This window comes from Eleutherodactylus coqui, chromosome 6 (genome assembly GCF_035609145.1).
Source record: "Eleutherodactylus coqui strain aEleCoq1 chromosome 6, aEleCoq1.hap1, whole genome shotgun sequence".
Classification (NCBI taxonomy): Eukaryota; Metazoa; Chordata; class Amphibia; order Anura; family Eleutherodactylidae; genus Eleutherodactylus; species Eleutherodactylus coqui.
The window spans coordinates 60343505-60364640 of record NC_089842.1 but is presented as its reverse complement, the minus strand read 5'-3'; the positions used below and the strand labels follow the sequence as shown (position 1 = coordinate 60364640).

At 45.5% G+C, this 21136-nt stretch overlaps 1 protein-coding gene across 2 annotated transcripts in view; it reads right to left on the bottom strand.

The window, feature by feature from the left end:
• Positions 1 to 636: 636 nt before the first annotated feature.
• LOC136632194 (probable pleckstrin homology domain-containing family N member 1) overlaps positions 637 to 21136 on the bottom strand; it is a 32821-nt gene continuing 12321 nt past the window's right edge. For both annotated transcript variants that reach the window (XM_066606904.1, XM_066606905.1), the window contains exons 4-10: positions 19787 to 19859; positions 19238 to 19380; positions 5562 to 5708; positions 4516 to 4602; positions 2542 to 2617; positions 1914 to 1990; positions 637 to 1571 (exon numbers count right to left, since the gene is read on the bottom strand). In XM_066606904.1, coding sequence (XP_066463001.1) covers positions 1500 to 1571; positions 1914 to 1990; positions 2542 to 2617; positions 4516 to 4602; positions 5562 to 5708; positions 19238 to 19380; positions 19787 to 19859 — 675 coding nt within the window. In that variant the 3' untranslated portion in view covers positions 637 to 1499. The remainder of the gene's footprint in view (positions 1572 to 1913; positions 1991 to 2541; positions 2618 to 4515; positions 4603 to 5561; positions 5709 to 19237; positions 19381 to 19786; positions 19860 to 21136) is intronic.

The following is a 21136-nucleotide window of genomic DNA, read 5'->3' as shown; positions in this document are numbered from 1 at the left end:
ACTTGAGATGCAGCCCAACACATAGCCCCTCGCCTGCCCTATCCGTTTCTGTGTCGTTCCCATCACTTTCTTGAATTTCCCAGATTTTCACAAATGAAAACCTTAGCGAGCATCGGCGATATACAAAAATGCTCGGGTCGCCCATTGACTTCAATGGGGTTCGTTACTCGAAACGAACCCTCGAGCATCGCGGGAAGTTCAACTCGAGTAATGAGCACCCGAGCATTTTGGTGCTCGCTCATCTCTAGTCCAGATCCCAAACTTTCCATTTAATGGTGTTTCTGACACCTGACCTATTGAGGGTCCTGTGGTACAGCTTGGTGCTATTCATATCCTGGTACCATGCTACTCACTTCCTTTGAATTACCCTGATATAGTTCAAATGACAAAGCCTTACTTATACAAGACCAATTAGTGTATATTCATTTAGCCCATATAGTGGCCACATGCCACAGTCACATCTAGAATGGGCCCAGGTTATGTAGCCCAGTTTTGTTTATAAAATGTTACCCTGTTCTTCATGGGTTTCTAATCCTCCAACATGATAAAAGACTTTTTGAAAGTGAAGGATGATTCCTATTTGAGAAGAAAATAATAAAACTTTTCAAAGTTTAGACATATCAATGACTGTCTGCAATGAATTTTTTTTTAATTTTACATAGAACATTAAAAAGACATATACTCTATTCACATTTACGTTCCAGCATACAACATAAATAAAAAGGGGGGACTAGTTACTGTACATAATGAATGGGAGAAAAAAAGAAATCACTGCAGTGGCTCTTGAGCTCTGGAAATGAGAGTCCTACATGAAGACAGTAATGTAATTCAATGGCAACTAGATTTGTACTTGACCAGTGCCCTACAGTAAAAACGGATTGATATTAAGAGTGTTGGCTTTGATTGAGAACAGATATTTTGGTAAGAGTAATTCAGAAGGCTAATGACGATAATTGTATGGCAAGTTATTGCTGCGTTCCCTGAGTCTTTCTTTATTGCTTCGGCTTAAAGATTTACAGTGATTCCATCCTGAGAAAAGAAAAAACATACTTATTCCAAGGCTCATGGCATATAACCTCAAGTCCTTGTAACGACTTTAAGGAGACAAGAGTTTTTCAATATGACCTCTGTCCCGACGTCTTATGTATGTGCCTCAATTTTTAAACAGTCTGTTCCAAAAATTTAAACGAGGTACAAGGATGAACTCAAGTGTCATCTTGGTTCAACTCTACCAACAAAGCTCTTGAGAAATTTTTCATTCCGAACATAATGGCATGTCTTCCCACTCACGTTTTGCCTTCTTCTTAAGATTGTCCTTTACTTAAGTTTAATTAACTTTCTTGATAACGCATAAAACAGAAATGTTCCACCAAACCATTCAGCATCTGGATGACTCATGTGCACAGAGATGAAGTTTTTGTAGGTACCTCATCCTATGGTCTTGGTACATGCAAACATTTAGGACACACAACTGTTTCGGAAACTTTTTCATTTTCAAATCATCTTCTCCTGTATTTAGTTGGCACAAAAGGAGGTGGGTGCAGGGTAACACCACAATGGATAGGACGAGGCTGCAACACAACCACAGTCATTTATTTAGCATCCTCATAACACATACTAAAAGTATTAAAATTGGCATGTACAGATTTAGCAATCATTAACATGTCTGGTGCATGGTGATGGCTCGATTTACAGAATTGTAGTTAACTGTCAACCTTATGTTTGCTACATCTCTATAGTACAGTACCACAATGATAAACATTTATACTACTGCATATTAATGGGAAGGTGAATTTTAGATCACACCAACTCATTTTTGGGGCACAGGTAATGTGGAGCACCATTTTTTCTCATATTGAGAATTACTCATATTACAAAAGATACAAATGTTTTAAGAAATATACAATACCTACCTTCTGTAAATGGAAAATCCATTTGGTGTAGTCTTCAGGAGAAATACATAAAATTAACATGGGTTCCATAAGGTCACCTAAAAAGGAGATTTTTATTTAAAATTCTTATTTTTTTTAATTAAAGGGGGCTTTCCTATGTCTTAAAATTGCTTCACAACCACTCAGTCTTCCTGATTGCTGTAGACCAGGACATGTGACTGCTGCAGCCAATCACAGACCACAGCAGTAACCTTCTATAGCCAGTGATTGGCTGCAGCAGTCACATGTCCTGGTCTATAGAAACCAGAAAGGACAGAGCAGTTATGAAGCAATTTTAAGAAATCAGAAATCCCCCTTAATTTCTAAAAATATGTTTTAAGTTGTCTCTTAAGTCCATGTGAATGCACCCTTATTAATTTAATAATTCATGGACGAGACTTAAATAGATGTAAAAACCCAAGCCCAGTCTAGTCCATCATTGCACTAAAACCACATGGAAGCATGTAAAGAAAATATATCCAAGACACTCTCCACCCAGCATGAGTAATACTCCTTGTGATTGCTTCTAATGTTCTTCACTATAGTCCTAGACGTTTACACCACTTCATGCTCTCCTTACAGACTTACATCAAAGTTAACCTCGGTTTACCTGTAATCTGGAACTCATAGCGTCCGTTCCACATTAGGCTTTCCTCTATGTGAATGGCATTCAGTGGCAGAGTACCCTGTGACATAATAATACGTGATCTCACTATTTATTGCAGAAAAAGAAATGTTTCCAAGATTACATCTAACGGAAAAATAATTCAAGATGCAGACAATGACGACATGGATTCTATGTGTGGCGTGCGTTTAAAATCAAGGACTGTGCAGGATTATGCAGGAACAAACATGCAGATGTAGCCACCCTTAACTTTTCACAAATTGTATTAAGGACTATTTCACACAATGCAAATTCAATACATTATAGTGACTTCCCACAACAATGCTCATCAGAACCACTGGGTGGCTACACATAGGATATAAATCTCCCAACAGAGTAACATAAAATACGTTTTTTTTTTCAAAACTGGTCATCCTGTGCTGCACATCTCAGGATATGTGGAGCCAAGACAAAATATAAGGAAGGACACATCTGTAGAACAGTGTAAGCCCCACGGTAAAGGTCAAGAAGGCCTCCTCATAGTGACACATTTTATCACCCAGGACAGAAAGGCCTGGTGTTTGTTTCCCACCTCCATGACCCTTGGCCTTCTCAAATTCTGCTTTTTTATCAATACAGCTCCTCTGGGTGGGAGTCCTGCAATGGTTCTTAATGTTCAGTAGAGTTAACCATGGCTGGACCCCATAACAGCCACATGGCTTGTCTATATGTTATGGAAGCCCAAAGGAGGTACCACTGTTAGGCCCATCAAGTAATTGCTAGATTCTCAGCTTCCTGGATCTTGATAAATGTGGGTTTAACATTAAAAGAATTGTCCAGCTATAAACAAATGATCTATACTTATGATATGTCATCAGTAGTAGATCTGCAGTAGTCCACCACACCATAACCCTGCGGATCAGCTGTTCACTGGGCTGGTGCGTTGGTACATTGAGCTGATTTTTGCAAGAAACAGACAGCTCCATTCCCAATGCAGTGGTCAGGCTTAGTATTACAGGCAAAGCTCCCATTCACTTCAATGTCAACTGTAGCTGTAAGACCAAGTTTGGCCACTGCATTGGGAATGGAGCTGTCTGCATGAATTAAGTGCACTGGCCCACTAAACAGCTCATCTGAGGAGATCTCAGGTGACGGACTTCCGCCGATCTATTACTGATGACGTATCCTAAAGATAGACCATAATTAGTTTACAACTAGACAGCCCCTTTAACCCTTTCCAATCCACTGTCTGACGTCTAAAGACATTCTGATTGAAGGCTATACAGCTCCGATGTCGGAAGACATCCGGCAGGGTATTCTTACTGTAGATTACTGGCCGCTCTGTTGTCAGGGGCCTCTCCAGCATGTCCCATACCGCAGTACTGGCTCTAGGCGGCAGATGGCGCCATTGTATAATGGCAGAAAGAGAAAGCCCCCTAGGAATCTCTGAATCCAAAATTGGATTGCAAAGGGTTAATCCAGTTATCTACCTTATGGAGTTTCAGAATTTAGTAAAAAGTTCTTAAGTATATGAACCTCATTAACATACTTATAAATGTCAGTCAATGCATTTAGTAAAAATAATAGGAATTACCATTTTAGCTATTACATGATAGCAATCATGTCATTGTGGAGATAACACTATACATCATATACAGGGTATGAAAAAATGTTCATTCTTGATCAATCTCATGTGGCTAGAAGTCTGGCAGATGCAGCCTCCAAATTAAGATACAGGTTACGACATCATTTTCAGATTGATGTTTCCATCTTGCATTGGCCTTTAGAGTATATACTACCGATGAAGGGAACCCTGACGGAATGATTTTGGGACTCATAATTCTTTTAAAAGGAAGCAACATGGAGTTATGCATATGAACAAAATCATTCGGCGCCATAGGGCTCACCAGGATACAAAAGACTGAAGGTATATAGTAAATAATATTCGGAACAGGACATCTAAAGACAAAAAGAGCTTACCTGATGTATTACTAATGTTTTGTGAGAATCAACAGAGAGGAACACTAAGTCTTCAGGAAACAGCACCATAATGCGGTCTTCAAAGTCCTATGATATTCATTATAAAAGATAATTACATGGGATGTAATCAAAAAGCATCTATGAGTCATATTGTAGAAATGCAGTACTGAAGTGACCACTAGGGGTCTTATTTACAGATGTTTCAGGCAGTCTAAGCTCTATTATTAGTTAGCTGCAGCAGCCTGTCACATCCCATACATAGGCTGCTGCAGCCTGTAAACAGCAAGTCACAGCAGAGACTCGAATCTGGCAGTAGAGGGCTTATGGGGAGACGTCAATATGAGCTCATTTACCTTGGGGCATGGGGAAGCTAGCTTTAACAAAAAAATGGAGGCGCACACTTCTCTTTAAAGGGGTTATCTGACTTCTGATGGTTCCTCCTAGCCTGGGAAGAAAAGGCAATGTTAGCCTCAGAGAATCAAGAACTCCAAGAGGGTTTTAGCAAACCTCCGTTGGGTTTTGAGGTAGCAGGCAGTAGGAATGCGCATTCTATACCAAGAGGCCCTATAACATTTATATACTGGCCAGACAAACTTAGGACTTATTTTGGCCTATATAATACTGATTTGTTAGTACATATGGGTCCAAGTGCCGAGATCCCTAAAACAAATAGGTAGATGTACTCAGATAAGCGCTGGGCCTCTTCGGCCTTTATCATGGAGCAGTAATATAGACTCCATAGACTTTCTACAGAGCCCGTACATCACTCCAAGCATGGATGGACAGAGCCGAACAGTCACAGGGCTCAGCTGAACAGTTGTGTCTGTTCATTTTAGCAATTGGTGGAGGTCTTAGCATGTGATCTCCACTGATCAATAATTTTGACATGTCACTATAACATGTCATAAGTTTAAAGTTTAGTTACACTTTGAAAGGAGCTCCCTGAGTAAAACACATTTTTACTAAGAAAAACTTAAGGCAGGATCCTATATTTGAATCCCTGGGTCATCCACCTACCCCTCAGGCCATGATAAACTGGTACCTACCGCATCTATTGTGTGGGCTGCTTGCACCGTTGATAAGAAGATGACGTGGCCCATGTGGTGGATGGCTTTCCCCTCCCATTTCAGGATTGGACATGAAGTCAGATACCGAATAAGTTCTCTTTTCTTCCATAACTGATCGCATGGAATCTTGAGGAAAAAGCAAAAAGTTTACATTTGTGTTAAAACAATAAAAGATATATTTCTTGATTATGTGGATTTAGAGACTCTATTTCTAGATTACATTTTATGGAATGCTAAAGTAATAGACAGGTGTTCGTCATTCAGTATCTTCGTCTATCAGTGGAAAGCAGCTACAAAGAGCATCTATCAATCTGGAGGACCCAGCACAGGCATGCATTACATGGTTTTAAGTGGGAATGGTGTCATGCTGCATTTCCCCTCCGAGAGCGCTGCACTTGAGTTGAATACTTGCTGTCATGTTCCTCCACAGATTAGAGCTGACCACTAGGGTCACAGTAGCAGATTATCTGCAATGGAGCTGTAGACACAAAACAATGGGATATCTGTGGTTTCATTTGTTTTATTTTAGATAATACAGTGGATTGGGAATGTCTTTAGATCCTTCCATTTTTTTTAACATTTTATGTTGTGGCCTTGTGCAAATTTGAAAAAAAATTGAGTGTTAAAAGTGAAAACAGAATGTTAGAAATCTTTGTAAAATTTGTAAAAATAAAGAAATTAACATCTTGCATTGACATAAGTATTCAGACCCTTTGATATGACACTTAAAATTTAGCTGTGGGGACTCCCATTTCTCTAGATCGTCTTTGAGATGTTTCTACACCTTGACTGGAGTCACCTGTGGTAAATTCAGGTGATGGGACATAATTTTAAAATACATCCTCAATATATATATATATATATATATACATCCTCAATATATATATATATATATATATATATATATATATATATATATATATATATATATATATATCATAGCTCACAATGCATATCAGAGCCAAAACCAACTGATAAGGAGGAAAGAGCTGACTGTAGAGCTCGGAGACCGAATCCGGAGAGGGGGACAAAAATATTTCTGCTGCACTGAAAGTTCCCAAGAGCACAGCGGCCTTCATATTTTTTAAGTGGAAGAACCAGCACTCTACCTAGAGTTGGCCAACTAAGTCTAGATAAGAAAGGTGACCAAGAACTTAATGGTCACTCTGACTGAACTCCACAGATCCTGTGTGAAAATTGGAGAAACTTCCAGAAGGTCAACTGCCACTGCAGCACTCTACCAACCTAGGCTTTATGACAGAGCAACTAGAAAAGAAGCCTATCCTGAATTTAAGACACATGAAAGCCGCCCAGAGTTTGCCAAGAAGCACCTAAAGGACTCTCGGGCTGTGAGAAACAAGATTCCCTGGTCTGCTGAAACCAAGATTTAACTTTTTGGTCTCAATTCTAATTGTCTGGAGGACCCCAGGTGCTGCTCATCACCTGCCTGATACCAGCCCTACAGTGAAGCATGGTGGTGGCATCATGCTGTGGGGTGTTTTTCAACGACTAGGAAAGTGAGACTGGTCAGGGTTGATGGAAAGCTGAATGGTGCAAAGTACAAAGATATTCTTAATGAGAACCTGATCCAGAGCACAAGGGATCTCAGACTGGGCAGAAGGGTCACCTTCCAACAAGCCACTGACCCTAAGCACATAGCCCAGACCACACAGGAGGGGCTTAGAAACAACTCTGTGAATGTCATTGCGTGGCCCAGCCACAGCCCTGAAATGAACCCAATCAAACATCTCTGGAGAAATCAGGAAATGGCTGTCCACAGACGGCCCCCATCCAACCTGATAGAGCTGGAGAGGATCTACAGAAAATGGCAGAAAATCCCCAAAATCCAGGTGTGCAAACCTTGTTGCATCATATCCAAGAAGACAGTAGGCTGTAATCACAACCAAAGGTGCTTCAACTAGGTACCAAGTGCAGGGTGTGAATACTCATGTCAGTGTAAAATGTCAGTTTTTCATTCTTTTTCTTTTTTAAATGTACAAAGATCTCTAACATTCTGCTTCGCTTTGTCATTATGGGGTACTGAGTGCAGAATGAGGGGGAAAGACTGGATTTGTTTTTAATTTGCACAAGGCTACAAGATAACAAAATGTAAAAAAGTGATCTGAAGCCTTACTAGACCCAGTGTATCATCTAATGCAGCGCAGAGAATTTCCTCTCTTGTCAAATAAGGGGAAGCAAACCCCATATAGGTTGTATAAGATGTTCTGTGGATACAGTATATGCAGGGATATTTGTAATTATCTCTTCCTACAATGATACAATTCTAATACATTGTGGCTCAGTGGTTAGCACTATTTTCTTGCAGCACGGGGGTCCTGGGTTTGAATCCCTCCAAGGACAACATCTACAAAGAGTTTCTTGTTCTTCTGTTTCCAAGTGTTTTTTCCCACACACCAAAACTAGAATCATGCTGGTAGGTTACTGTAAGTACCAGATAGAGGGGAAATCAGGTTGTTGTTGTCCTTAGGGACAGTAGAATGACAACTTCTGTACAGCGCCGCAGAATATGTTAGTGTTACATCAGAAAGGATTGTTTCTAGAGATGAGCGAACGTACTCGTCCGAGCTTGATGCTCGTTCGAGTATTAGGGTGTTCGAGATGCTCGTTACTAGAGGCGAGCACCACGCGATGTTCGAGTTACTTTCACTTTCATCTCTGAGACATTTGCGCGCATTTCTGGCCAATAGAAAGACAGGAAAGGCATTACAACTTCCTCCTGTGATGTTCCAGCCCTATACCACCCCCCTGCAGTGAGTGGCTGGCGAGATCAGGTGTCACCTGAGTATTAAAATCTGCCCCGCCCGCGGCTCGCCACAGATGCATGGTGACAGAGATCAGGGAAAGTGCTGTTGCTGCTGTAGGGAGAGTGTTAGCTCTTATTTTAGTCTTCAAGAACCCCAACGGTCCTTCTTAGGGCCACATCTGACCGTGTGCAGTACTGTTGAGGCTGCTTTTAGCAGTGTTGCACAATTATTTTTTTTTTGTATATCGGGCGGGCAGAGCATTGCGTCCGCAGTCTGCAGTCATTGTACAGAGTATAGGGGCAGTACTGGTGAGGCAGGGACAGTGGGAAAGGTGAAAGAGATATACTGTCTATATAGGCAGTGGGCTTTTTCAAAAAAATTGGGGAAAAATACTATCTTTGGGCTGCCTGTGACCGTCTTCAGTGTACTGCGTGTCTGCTGGGGGTAGTAGTCCTAATTATAAGGCAGCAAACCGTTACAGCAGGCTTGCGCAAAATTGTTTCCTGGCTCTGCTGTGCCCGTTACATCACCGCCGTCATAGCGCCAGAGGGAAACAGTATACAATAGATACGGTGCATACAGTATCTGTCTGGTGTTTCAGCTCACCATTTAAAAAAATTGAAGCAAAATACTTAAGGCCTACCACTGCCCTTTGGCCACTTGACTGCTTCTGCGCTGTGAATTCCACTAGCTCAGTCCTACGCACCTATGTCTCACTACAGGCATGCGCAAAATTGTTCCTGGCTCTGCTGTGCCCGTTACATCACCGCCATCATAGCGCCAGAGGGAAACAGTAAACATAATATACACTGCATACAGTATCTGTCTGGTGTTTCAGCTCACCATTTAAAAAAATGGAAGCAAAATACTTAAGGCATACCACTGCCCTTTGGCGACTTGACTGCTTCTGCGCTGTGAATTCCACTAGTTCAGTCCTACGCACCTACGTCTCACTACAGGCATGCGCAAAATTGTTTCCTGGCTCTGCTGTGCGTTCCGTAAGCGAAGTCAGCCTCCAACCACAGGCCAATAAGCGGCACATTTAATTACAGCGTTCTGTTTCTGCTCTACTCGTAATACACCATGCTGAGGGGTAGGGGTAGGCCTAGAGGACGTGGACGCGGGCAAGGACGCGGAGGCCCAAGTCAGGGTGTGGGCACAGGCCGAGCTCCTGATCCAGGTGTATCGCAGCCGACTGCTGCGGGATTAGGAGAGAGGCACGTTTCTGGCGTCCCCACATTCATCTCACAATTAATGGGTCCACGCGGTAGACCTTTATTAGAAAATGAGCAGCGTGAGCAGGTCCTGTCGTGGATGGCAGAAAGTGCATCCAGCAATCTATCGACCACCCAGAGTTCTGCGCCGTCCACTGCTGCAACTCTGAATCCTCTGGCTGCTGCTCCTCCTTCCTCCCAGCCTCCTCACTCCATTACAATGACACATTCTGAGGAGCAGGCAGACTCCCAGGAACTGTTCTCGGGCCCCTGCGCAGAATGGGCAACAATGGTTCCTATCCCACCGGAGGAGTTTGTCGTGACCGATGCCCAACCTTTGGAAAGTTCCCGGGGTCCGGGGGATGAGGCTGGGGACTTCCGGCAACTGTCTCAAGAGCTTTCAGTGGGTGAGGAAGACGATGACGATGAGACACAGTTGTCTATCACTCAGGTAGTAGTAATTGCAGTAAGTCCGAAGGAGGAGCGCACAGAGGATTTGGAGGAAGAGCAGCTGGACGATGAGGTGACTGACCCCACCTGGTTTGCTAAGCCTACTGAGGACATGTCTTCAGAGGGGGAGGCAAGTGCAGCAGCAAGGCAGGTTGGAAGAGGCAGTGCGGTAGCCAGGGGTAGAGGCAGGGCCAGACCGAAAAATCCACCAACTGTTTCCCAAAGCGCCCCCTCGCGCCATGCCACCCTGCAGAGGCCGAGGTGCTCAAAGGTGTGGCAGTTTTTCAGACGACCGATGAACTGTGGTGTGCAAGGTTTGTCGCGCCAAGATCAGCCAAGGAGCCACCACCACCAGCCTCCCCGCCACCAGCATGCGCAGGCATATGATGGCCAAGCATCCCACAAGGTGGGACGAAGGCCGTTCACCGCCTCCGGTTTGCACCACTGCCTCTCCCCCTGTGCCCCAACTTGCCACTGAGATCCAACCCCCCTCTGAGGACACAGGCACGACCGTCACCCGGCCTGCACCCACACCCTCACCTCCGCTGTCCTCGGCCCCATCCTACAATGTCTCTCAGCGCAGCGTCCAGCCGTCGATAGCGCAACTGTTGAGCGCAAGCGCAAGTATGCCGCCACGCGCCCGCACGCTCAAGCGTTAAACGTGCACATAGCCAAATTGATCAGCCTGGAGATGCTGCCGTATAGGCTTGTGGAAACGGAGGCTTTCAAAAACATGATGGCAGCGGCGGCCCCGAGTTACTCGGTTCCCAGTCGCCACTACTTTTCCCGATGTGCCGTCCCAGCCCTGCACGACCACGTCTCCCGCAACATTGTACGCGCCCTCACCAACGCGGTTACTGCCAAGGTCAACTTAACAATGGACACGTGGACAAGCACAGGCGGGCAAGGCCACTATATCTCCCTGACGGCACATTGGGTGAATTTAGTGGAGGCTGGGACAGAGTCAGAGCCTGGGACCGCTCACATCCTCCCCACCCCCAGAATTGCGGGCCCCAGCTCGGTGCTGGTATCTGCGGCATTGTATGCTTCCTCCACTAAACCACCCTCCTCCTCCTTCTCCTCCTACGCAACCTCTGTCTCACAATCAAGATGTGTCAGCAGCAGCACGTCGCCAGTAGTTGGTTTTGCGCGGCGTGGCAGCACAGCGGTGGGCAAGCGTCAGCAGGCCGTGCTGAAACTACTCAGCTTAGGAGAGAAGAGGCACACGGCCCACGAACTGCTGCATGGTCTGACAGAGCAGACTGACCGCTGGCTTTCGCCGCTGAGCCTCCAACCGAGCATGGTCGTGTGTGACAATGGCCGTAACCTGGTGGCGGCTCTGCAGCTCGGCAGCCTCACGCACGTGCCATGCCTGGCCCACGTCTTTAATTTGGTGGTTCAACGCTTTCTGAAAAACTACCCACGCTTGTCAGACCTGCTCGGAAAGGTGCGCCGGCTCAGCGCACATTTCCGCAACTCCAAGACGGACGCTGCCACCCTGCGGACCCTGCAACATCGGTTTAATCTGCCAGTGCACCGACTGCTGTGCGACGTGCCCACACGCTACGCTCCACATGTTGGCCAGGCTCTATGAGCAGCGTAGAGCTATAGTGGAATACCAACTCCAACATGGGTGGCGTAGTGGGAGTCAGCCTCCTCAATTCTTTACAGAAGAGTGGGCCTGGTTGGCAGACATCTGCCAGGTCCTTGGAAACTTTGAGCAGTCTACCCAAATGGTGAGCGGCGATGCTGCAATCATTAGCGTCACCATTCCTCTGCTATGCCTCTTGAGAAGTTCCCTGCAAAGCATAAAGGCAGACGCTTTGCGCTCGGAAACGGAGGCGGGGGAAGACAGTATGTCGCTGGATAGTCAGAGCACCCTCATGTCTATATCTCAGCGCGTTGAGGAGGAGGAGGAGGGGGGGAGGAGCATGAGGAGGAGGGGGAAGAGACAGCTTGGCCCACTGCTGAGGGTACCCATGCTGCTTGCCTGTCATCCATTCAGCATGTATGGCCAGAGGAGGAGGAGGAGGATCCTGAAAGTGATCTTCCTAGTGAGGACAGCCATGTGTTGCATACAGGTACCCTGGCACACATGGCTGACTTTATGTTAGGATGCCTTTCTCGTGACCCTCGCGTTACATGCATTCTGGCCACTACGGATTACTGGGTGTACACACTGCTCGACCCACGGTATAAGGAGAACCTTTCCACTCTCATACCCGAAGAGGAAAGGGGTTCGAGAGTGATGCTATACCACAGGACCCTGGCGGACAAACTGATGGTAAAATTCCCATCCGACAGCGCTAGTGGCAGAAGGCGCAGTTCCGAGGGCCAGGTAGCAGGGGAGGCGCAGAGATCAGGCAGCATGTACAGCGCAGGCAGGGGAACACTCTCCAAGGCCTTTGCCATCTTTATGCCTCCCCAGCAAGACTGTGTCACCGCTCCCCAGTCAAGGCTGAGTCGGCGGGAGCACTGTAAAAGGATGGTGAGGGAGTACGTAGCCGATCGCACGACCATCCTCCGTGACGCCTCTGCTCCCTACAACTACTGGGTGTCGAAGCTAGACATGTGGCCTAAACTCGCGCTGTATGCACTGGAGGTGCTTGTTTGCCCTGCGGCTAGAGTCTTGTCAGAGAGGGTGTTTAGTGCAGCTGGGGGAATCATCACGGATAAGCGTACCCGCCTGTCGACTTACAGTGCCGACAGGCTTACACTGATAAAGATGAACAAAGCCTGGATTTCCCCAGACTTCTCTTCTCCACCAGCGGACAGCAGTGGTACCTAAACAATACGTAGGCTGCACCCGCGGATGGAAGCATCGTTCTCTATCACCATAAAAAACGGGGACCTTTTAGCTTCATCAATCTGTCTATTATATTCATCCTCCTCCTCCTGCTCCTCCTCCGGAAACCTCACGTAATCACGCCGAACGGGCAATTTTTCTTAGGCCCACAAGGCTCAGTCATATGCCTTTTGTAAACAATGTTTATATGTTTCAATGCTCATTAAAGCGTTGAAACTTGCACCTGAACCAATTTTTATTTTAACTGGGCCGCCTCCAGGCCTAGTTACAACTTAAGCCACATTAACCAAAGCGATTAATGGGTTTCACCTGCCCTCTTGGTTGGGCATGGGCAATTTTTCTGAGGTACATTAGTACTGTTGGTACACCAATTTTTTTGGGCCCTCGCCTACAGTGTAATCCAATTAATTTTTATGGGCTTCGCCTGCACTCATGCTACAGCAAGGTGTGTGGGGCTGGCCCACACTTTTGCTACATAAATGTAACTGGGGCCTTGTCTATACCGCAACTACTGAAATGTGAAAGAGACTGTTATCTCCCTAAACTGCTGCAACGGTAATGTTACTGTGGCCTGTCTTGACTGCTACTACTACTAAAATGGAACTAATACTGTGCTCCCCCTATACTGCTGCTTCGGAATTGTTACTGGGGCCTGTCTTGACTGCTACTACTACTGAAATGGAACTAATACTGTGCTCCCCCTATACCGCTGCTTCGGAATTGTTATTGGGGCCTGTCTTGACTGCTACTATTACTGAAATGGAACAAAGACTGTGCTCCCCCTATACTGCTGCTTCGAAATTGTTACTGGGGCCTGTCTGGACTGCTACTACTACTGAAATGGAACTAATACTGTGCTCCCCCTATAATGCTGCTAGTGATATGTTACTGGGGCCTGTCCCTAATGCTACCGCTGAAATGTTACTAATTTTGGGCTCTGCCTATACCGCTGCTAATGTTATGTCACTGGGGTGTGGAAACGGAGGCTTCCCAAAGGCATGATGGTGGCGAGGCCATTTACCACCAACGCGGTTACTGTTAAGGTGCATATAACCATGGACATGTGGAGAGGACACGTAGTGCCTCAAAAACATCCCCCTCCTCCTCCAACAATGAAAACATTCTTGCCAAATACCTTTGCATTGGTCCATCTGGTGGCAGTCCAAGAATTTCACCTTTACTGACACAACAAGAGAGCCCACCCACCATTCCCCCGCCACGGCCCACTTAATCCTGGCCACATTCCGAAAACCAACTACATAAAACCACGCTACTAGGTCCACAGTCGCCACCACATTCCCACCAACGCGGTTACTGTTAAGGTACATATTACCACTCTGACTGGGGCATGCACTGTGGGCCGAAGCACACCTGTATTGTATGTGACGTTAGCTCTGCTGAGCAGGGCACTGCAATGGGATATATTTATGTACCGCCGATGGGTTCCAGGGAGCCACCCATGCTGTCGGTCCACACGGAGTTGTAACTGCATGTGTCTACTTATAAAAAACCCCAGTCTGACTGGGGCATGCAGTGTGGGCCGAAGCCCACCTGCATTAAACCTCACGTTACCTCAGCTGTGCTGGGCACTGCAATGGGATTTGTTTATGTAACGCCGGTGGGTTCCAGGGAGCTACCCATGCTGTGGGTCCACAGGGACTTCACATTTGGGATTTGTATCTGCCAGTGTCTATGTATTAAAAACCCCGGTCTGACTGGGGCATGCAGTGTGGGCTGAAGACCACCTGCATTTAATCGGACGTTACCTCAGCTGTGATGGGCAATGCAATGGGATATATTTATGTACCGTCAGTGGCTTCCTGGGACCCACCCATGCTGTCGGTCCACACGGAGTTGTAACTGCATGTGTCTACTTCTAAAGAACCCCAGTCTGACTGGGGCATGCAGTGTGGGCCGAAGCCCACCTGCATTAAACATGACATTACCTCAGCTGTGATGGGCAATGCAATGGGATATATTTATGTACCGCCGGTGGGTTCCAGGGAGCCACCCATGCTGTCGGTCCACACGGAATTCCCATTGCGGAGTCGTACCTGCTGTGACTATTTATAAAAAAACCCGGTCTGACTGGGGCATGCAAACCCCTTGACAGAATGAATAGTGTGTGGCACATGGGTTCCCCATTGCGATGCCCACGTGTGCAGCTCCTGATGGAGGTGGCACAGGATTGGATTTCTCATTGCTTCTGTACAGCATTGTGGGCTATTGCCCTGCACCTTTTAAAGAGGGTCGCTGCCTGGCCCTGCCAACCCTCTGCAGTGTGTGCCTCCGGTTCCTCCTCATGGCAGACGCACTTATAAATAGACATGAGGGTGGTGTGGCTATGAGGCCAGCGTGTGGCATGAGGGCAGCTGAAGGCTGGGCAGGGACACTTTGGTGTGTGCTGTGGACACTGCGTCGTGCGGGGGGGGGGGGGGGGGTTGGGCAGCATGTAACCCAGGAGAAGTGGCAGCGGAGTGTCATGCAGGCAGTGATTGTGCTTTGTTGGAGGTAGTGTGGTGCTTAGCTAAGGTATGCATTGCTAATGAGGGTTTTTCAGAAGTAAAAATTGTTGGGAGGGGGGGGGGGCACTCTTGCCGGTATTGTGGCTTAATAGTGGGACCTGGGAACTTGAGATGCAGCCCAACATGTAGCCCCTCGCCTGCCCTATCCGTTTCTGTGTCGTTCCCATCACTTTCTTGAATTTCCCAGATTTTCACAAATGAAAACCTTAGCGAGCATCGGCGATATACAAAAATGCTCGGGTCGCCCATTGACTTCAATGGGGTTCGTTATTCGAAACGAACCCTCGAGCATCGCGAAAAGTTCATCTCGAGTAACGAGCACTCGAGCATTTTGGTGCTCGCTCATCTCTAGTGGTTTCACATCTGCTTTGTTTGGGAAGTAGGAAAGGGGAATCTACATGGCCAAATAGCTCCGTCTCAGGACAAAATTGAACCGTGATACTGACCCCATTGACATTAACCCCTTAAGGACACGGCCCATTTTGGGATAAAAAAGGCAACAATTTTTGGCGGATTTCCTTCTCCGTTTTTCAAAAGTCATACTTTTTTTACTTTTCTGTCGACGCGGCGTATAAGGGCTTGTATTTGGCATGGCGAGCTGTAGTTTTTGATGGTGCTATTTTTGGGTACATTGACTATATTGTAAAACTTTTATTATTTTTTTATGATAACAGGGAGAGAAATCGCATCAATTCTGCCATAGATTTTTTTATTTTTTTTTCACAGCGTTAATCATGCAGCATAAATGACACAATCCATTTTTTCTGCGGACCGGTACGATTACAACGATACCAAAATTCTTACATTCTTTTTTAGGTTTTTCCACTTTTCTGCAATAAAAACCCTTTTTTGGAAATCTTTTTTTTTTTCTAAATTGCTGCATTCAAAGTCCTGTTACTTTTTTATTTTTCTATGTACGAAGCTCTATGAGGGCTTATTTTTTGCACGACGAGCTGTAGTTTTTATTGGTACTATTTTGAGGTACATATGGCATTTTGATCACTTTTATTGCGTTTTTAGGGAGGCAGAATGCTAAAAATTAGCATTTTGCCTCAGTTTTTTAGTGTTTTTTTTAACGCTTTTTTCCGTGCACAGTCAAAAGCATGTGCAGCTTATTGTACGCATCGTTACAGACGCGACAATACTAAATGTGTGGGATTTTATAATTTTTTTACCTTTTTTATGCTAATATGAGAAGAAGCATAAAAAGGGTTTTTTTACTTTTTTTTTTTACATTTTTCTTTTTTGTTCATTTTTATTATCTTTTCTTTACACCATTTGTGTCCCTCTGGGGGACGTACAGTATAGCACCGATGATTGCTGCGATAAGGCATGGCAGGGCTACTGCCCTGCAATGCCTTATCGCAGAGGTATAACTTGAAGCTCCTGGGCCCAAATGCAAAACCTGGAATGGGGCCCCCAACTATAATGCTTTATTCATAGTACTGGGCTCCCTATATGGAGAAGAGAGGCCTTATGGGCCCCCTAAGGCTCCTGGGCCCGGGTGCAACCGCATCCCCTGTATCCTCTATAGTTACGCCCCTGCCTTATCGCTTATACAGCGATCACAGGCTGTGGCAATACAGGACGCCAGTATCTGGCATCCTGTTGCCATGGCAACCAGCCGGGCTCTCTGCGATTGTATTGTGAGAGCCCAGTGACATCGCGCTATCCCCAGGACATAAGTTTACGCCCTATTGCGGGAAGTACCCCAATGCCAGGATGTAAACTTATGCCCTAGAGCGGGAAGGGGTTAATGGGGTCTGTTTGGTTCCTGCTCAGCTGCCCGGTTTTTAGGCAGAAGGAAAAGCGTAGCATGCAGCCCTTTTTTTTTGGTATCTTGACCCGGATCTGCGACGGAACCTCTAACCAGAGATTCCAACGCAGATGTGAAACCGGGCAAACAGACATTAAATATTACTATGCAAGGATTTCATTTAAAGCATTTCTTCAGTGTTTATTTGCATTCCTGCTGCAGGTAAGGCTACACATGCAAGTCACAGGAAGAAAAAAAATAATGAAAGTGCTGAATCAGAAATCTAGTCCCTACTTAGACAAAAAAAGAAATAACTTTAAATTAAAAAGGTTCTTCTGTTGACAGCATCGTCTGGTTGGAAACAATTAATAAATAAGCTTTGCAGTAAATGTTACATTTATCCAAGAATCTAAGGAACTCCATTTTTGTTCCATTCATTTTATTACTAGAAAACCCATCTTTTTTTTGCTATAGATGCATCAATCTCATTTTACTGCTGTCTGCTGGAGCAGGTCTATTCAAGGCTAGGGAAATATTGCCATCTAGTGGAGATACATGGAACTGCATGAACAACAACAATCTGCATAGCTCATATTAATTACTGCAGTGCTGCCCACTAAGAATATTTCCTCTATCTGTTTACTTGTATCATGAAATATCAGTATTTAAATGGCCAAACATTAATAGGAAGAGAAATGTTTAATTATCTAGGGAGATTTGATTTGACATGCCTTGAGCATGTCCCATTCTCTCAAGAGAAAACAGGCAGCGTCATAGCAGACACCTGCAGTAATAGTATTACCAAGATTCAAGAATGTCTGGATACTAGATTAATTACACACAGGAAGTGCAGGAATGGTCTTTTACATCATTAAAAACCCTTTTATACAAAATATATATATTGTTGTGGTCATATTCTGCAGCCCAGAACTTCTTTTTTTCTGTCCATCAGGGTGTGTTATGGCTCCTTTTTTGCAGAGTGAGCTGTAGCTTTTGATACTAACATCTGTGGGGAAATACAACTTTTAGACCACTTTTTATTCAATTTTTGATTGGGGACAGGGTGACCAAAAATAGAATTCTGGCATTATGTGTTTTTGTAGCATTCACCTTGTGGGATTAATAATGTGAGTTTTTTTAATTTGGCGATACCAATTATGTTTTTCATTGTCTAGTTTTGTGTGAAAAATGGGTTTAGTGGGTTTGAATTTTTAATATTTAAAAAAAATTTAATTTGACTCAATCTTACATGTTTGTTAGTCCCCTTAGGGGACTTGAACTTGCGATCGTTTGATTGCTTCTACAATATACTGCGATAGCTCAGTATTTCAGTATATTGTATTTTAAACATTTGTCTATTAAAAGGGGTTCTCTGACCTCTTTTCCACTGACGACCTATCCTCTAGATAGGCTGTCAGTAGTTGATGGACAGGGGTCTGATGCTTGGGACCCCCATTCATCAGCTGATCACCTTTGGAGAAGGAGGAAATGCTGAAGCAGTGCAGCTCTCCCAATGATTGCATTGGGAGTGAAGCCTGCGCCTGCACTTCTTCCCCTGTCGACTTATGACAACATCCTGTTCGCTGCACTGGACAGTGGGCAGGGTAATCAACTGATAACTGGGGGTCCCTCACCCATCAACTACTGACGACTTATCCAAAGGATAGGTCATCAGTGAAAAAAAAGGGCAGAAAACCCCTTTAAGCCCTACCACAGGCAGGGCTTAACAGACATAATACATGGAAGCCCTGGAAACTTTCACTAGTCGTAGAGCTACCACCCATGGAGGGGCAATGGTATCACCGAACAATCACATTGTGGGGGTGTCAATGGTAGGTCAAAGGGGAGACTCCTCTCTGGCTGAGAACACACATGCTGTGGTCAGCGTTGACAATGCATGTAAGCCATCAAACAGGCTTCATTGGTGCTAGCTTCAATCAGGGCCGTTTGTGGTAGGTGTCAGCTGTTTCAAACATCCGACAGGTATGCAGTGAGTTGGACCCCCGGGCCCCGCTTCATACCCAACCTACATCTCTATGACATACATGTACGTCACAGACGACAAACGGGTTAAATATGTTCCTGATATAGTGTGCTCCTGTAATGAGGGCCACTTATCTTTACTCTCTTGGAACTCACCAGATAAGATAAGATGCTGATGGCTGGAGTAACTGGAGGGCAATGGGCATTTGCTTCCTGGATGTGTTCACGTAGTGCTGAAATCCAAAGAGTCCTCTCGCTGGAGCTTAGGCAGGACACTTGGCGCGGCTCAATCATTGGACCTCAATAAAATGTAAGGAAAGATGTAGAAGTGTTAAGAGATTTATACTCTTGGTCTTCTGTGCCCTGATATAGCAATGTGAGAGGGGACAAGCCCTATGGGGCAGATGAGTAGCCGGAAGGGATGGTGGCAGGCCGTATGCCCTAGGTGCCAGGGAGGTGCCAACAAGCCACTCTGCCTTGACCATGTTACCTGGGTGAGGGCTGACTGTGTGATCTACACCAATACATACTGCAGTATTGCTTCTAGGTGAGAATAGATCTGTAGTATGGCGAGACATAAAGGTATCGTAGAGTGCCTACAACTTTGTAGTAAGATACCCCAGGACTCTGTGCCTTCCCCACAGCCTCTGTGAACACAGTCCTACTGTATGTATGTGCGAGGTCTAAAATGGGCAATATACTCACCACTGACTTCAAACGTATACCCAGTATTAGACTGTTCACAGACTGCACTCATTCCTGATAGAGGAAGAAGACCCTGCAAATCAGAGAACGCTGCATCGTTAGGAAACATTCATCACATCAATGTAGTCTTTTCCAGATATCACACAGCTAAACTTAAATCTTTGGCCTTTTTTGCTTTTGGATAAACTTAATGAATTTAGCAGCAGTTTAAGGTAAAACCACAGATAAGACGTCACTATCCATGTATCACTGCAGCCGCCATATTTACCAACGTGCACTCCTTGTCAAAAACAATCCTCCCTAGAAGGAGTCGGCGGAATGGAATGAAACTCTCTGTGTGTGATTGGAACGCTAATATAAGTGATTACAATATCAGAGCAAAAGGAGAATTTATTGTGGAACACTGAACCCTTGAAGGGAGGCTCTAGTACCCTGTTGTACCACCTCTAGCTTGGATACAAGATGTGATACAGGTGGGCATGGAGGCTCTAGTACCCTGTTGTACCGCCTCTAGCTTGGATACAAGATGTGATACAGGTGGGCATGGAGGCTCTAGTACCCTGTTGTACCACCTCTAGCTTGGATACAAGATGTGATACAGGTGGGCATGGAGGCTCTAGTACCCTGTTGTACTGCCTCTAGCTTGGATACAAGATGTGATACAGGCAGGCATGGAGGCTCTAGTACCCTGTTGTACCACCTCTAGCTTGGATACAAGATGTGATACAGGTGGGCATGGAGGCTCTAGTACCCTGTTGTACTGCCTCTAGCTTGGATACAAGATGTGATACAGGCAGGCATGGAGGCTCTAGTACCCTGTTGTACCACCTCTAGCTTGGATACAAGATGTGATACAGGTGGGCATGGAGGCTCTAGTACCCTGTTGTACTGCCTCTAGCTTGGATACAAGATGTGATATGGGGGGCATAGAGGCTCTTGTACCCTGTTGTACTGCCTCTAGCTTGGATACAAGATGTGATACGGGGGGCATGGAGGCTCTAGTACCCTGTTGTACCGCCTCTAGCTTCAATACAAGATGTGATACGGGGGGCATGGAGACTCTAGTACCCTGCTGTACCATCTTTAGCTTGGATACAAGATGTGATATGGCTGGGCATGAAGGATCTAGTTACCTGTTGTACTGCCTCTAGCTTGGATACAAGATGTGATACGGCCAGGCATGGACGCTCTGGTACCCTGTTGTACCAACTCAAGTTTGAATACAAGATGTGCAGGCTCACCTCCTCTCTCCTCCTCTCCAGCTGTTTACAGTGGGAGGGGGCAGGACGGGGGTGGAGCTAAGCTCCCACCCCTTTCCGCAGCTGCAAACAGCCTCTCTTCTCCCCTCCG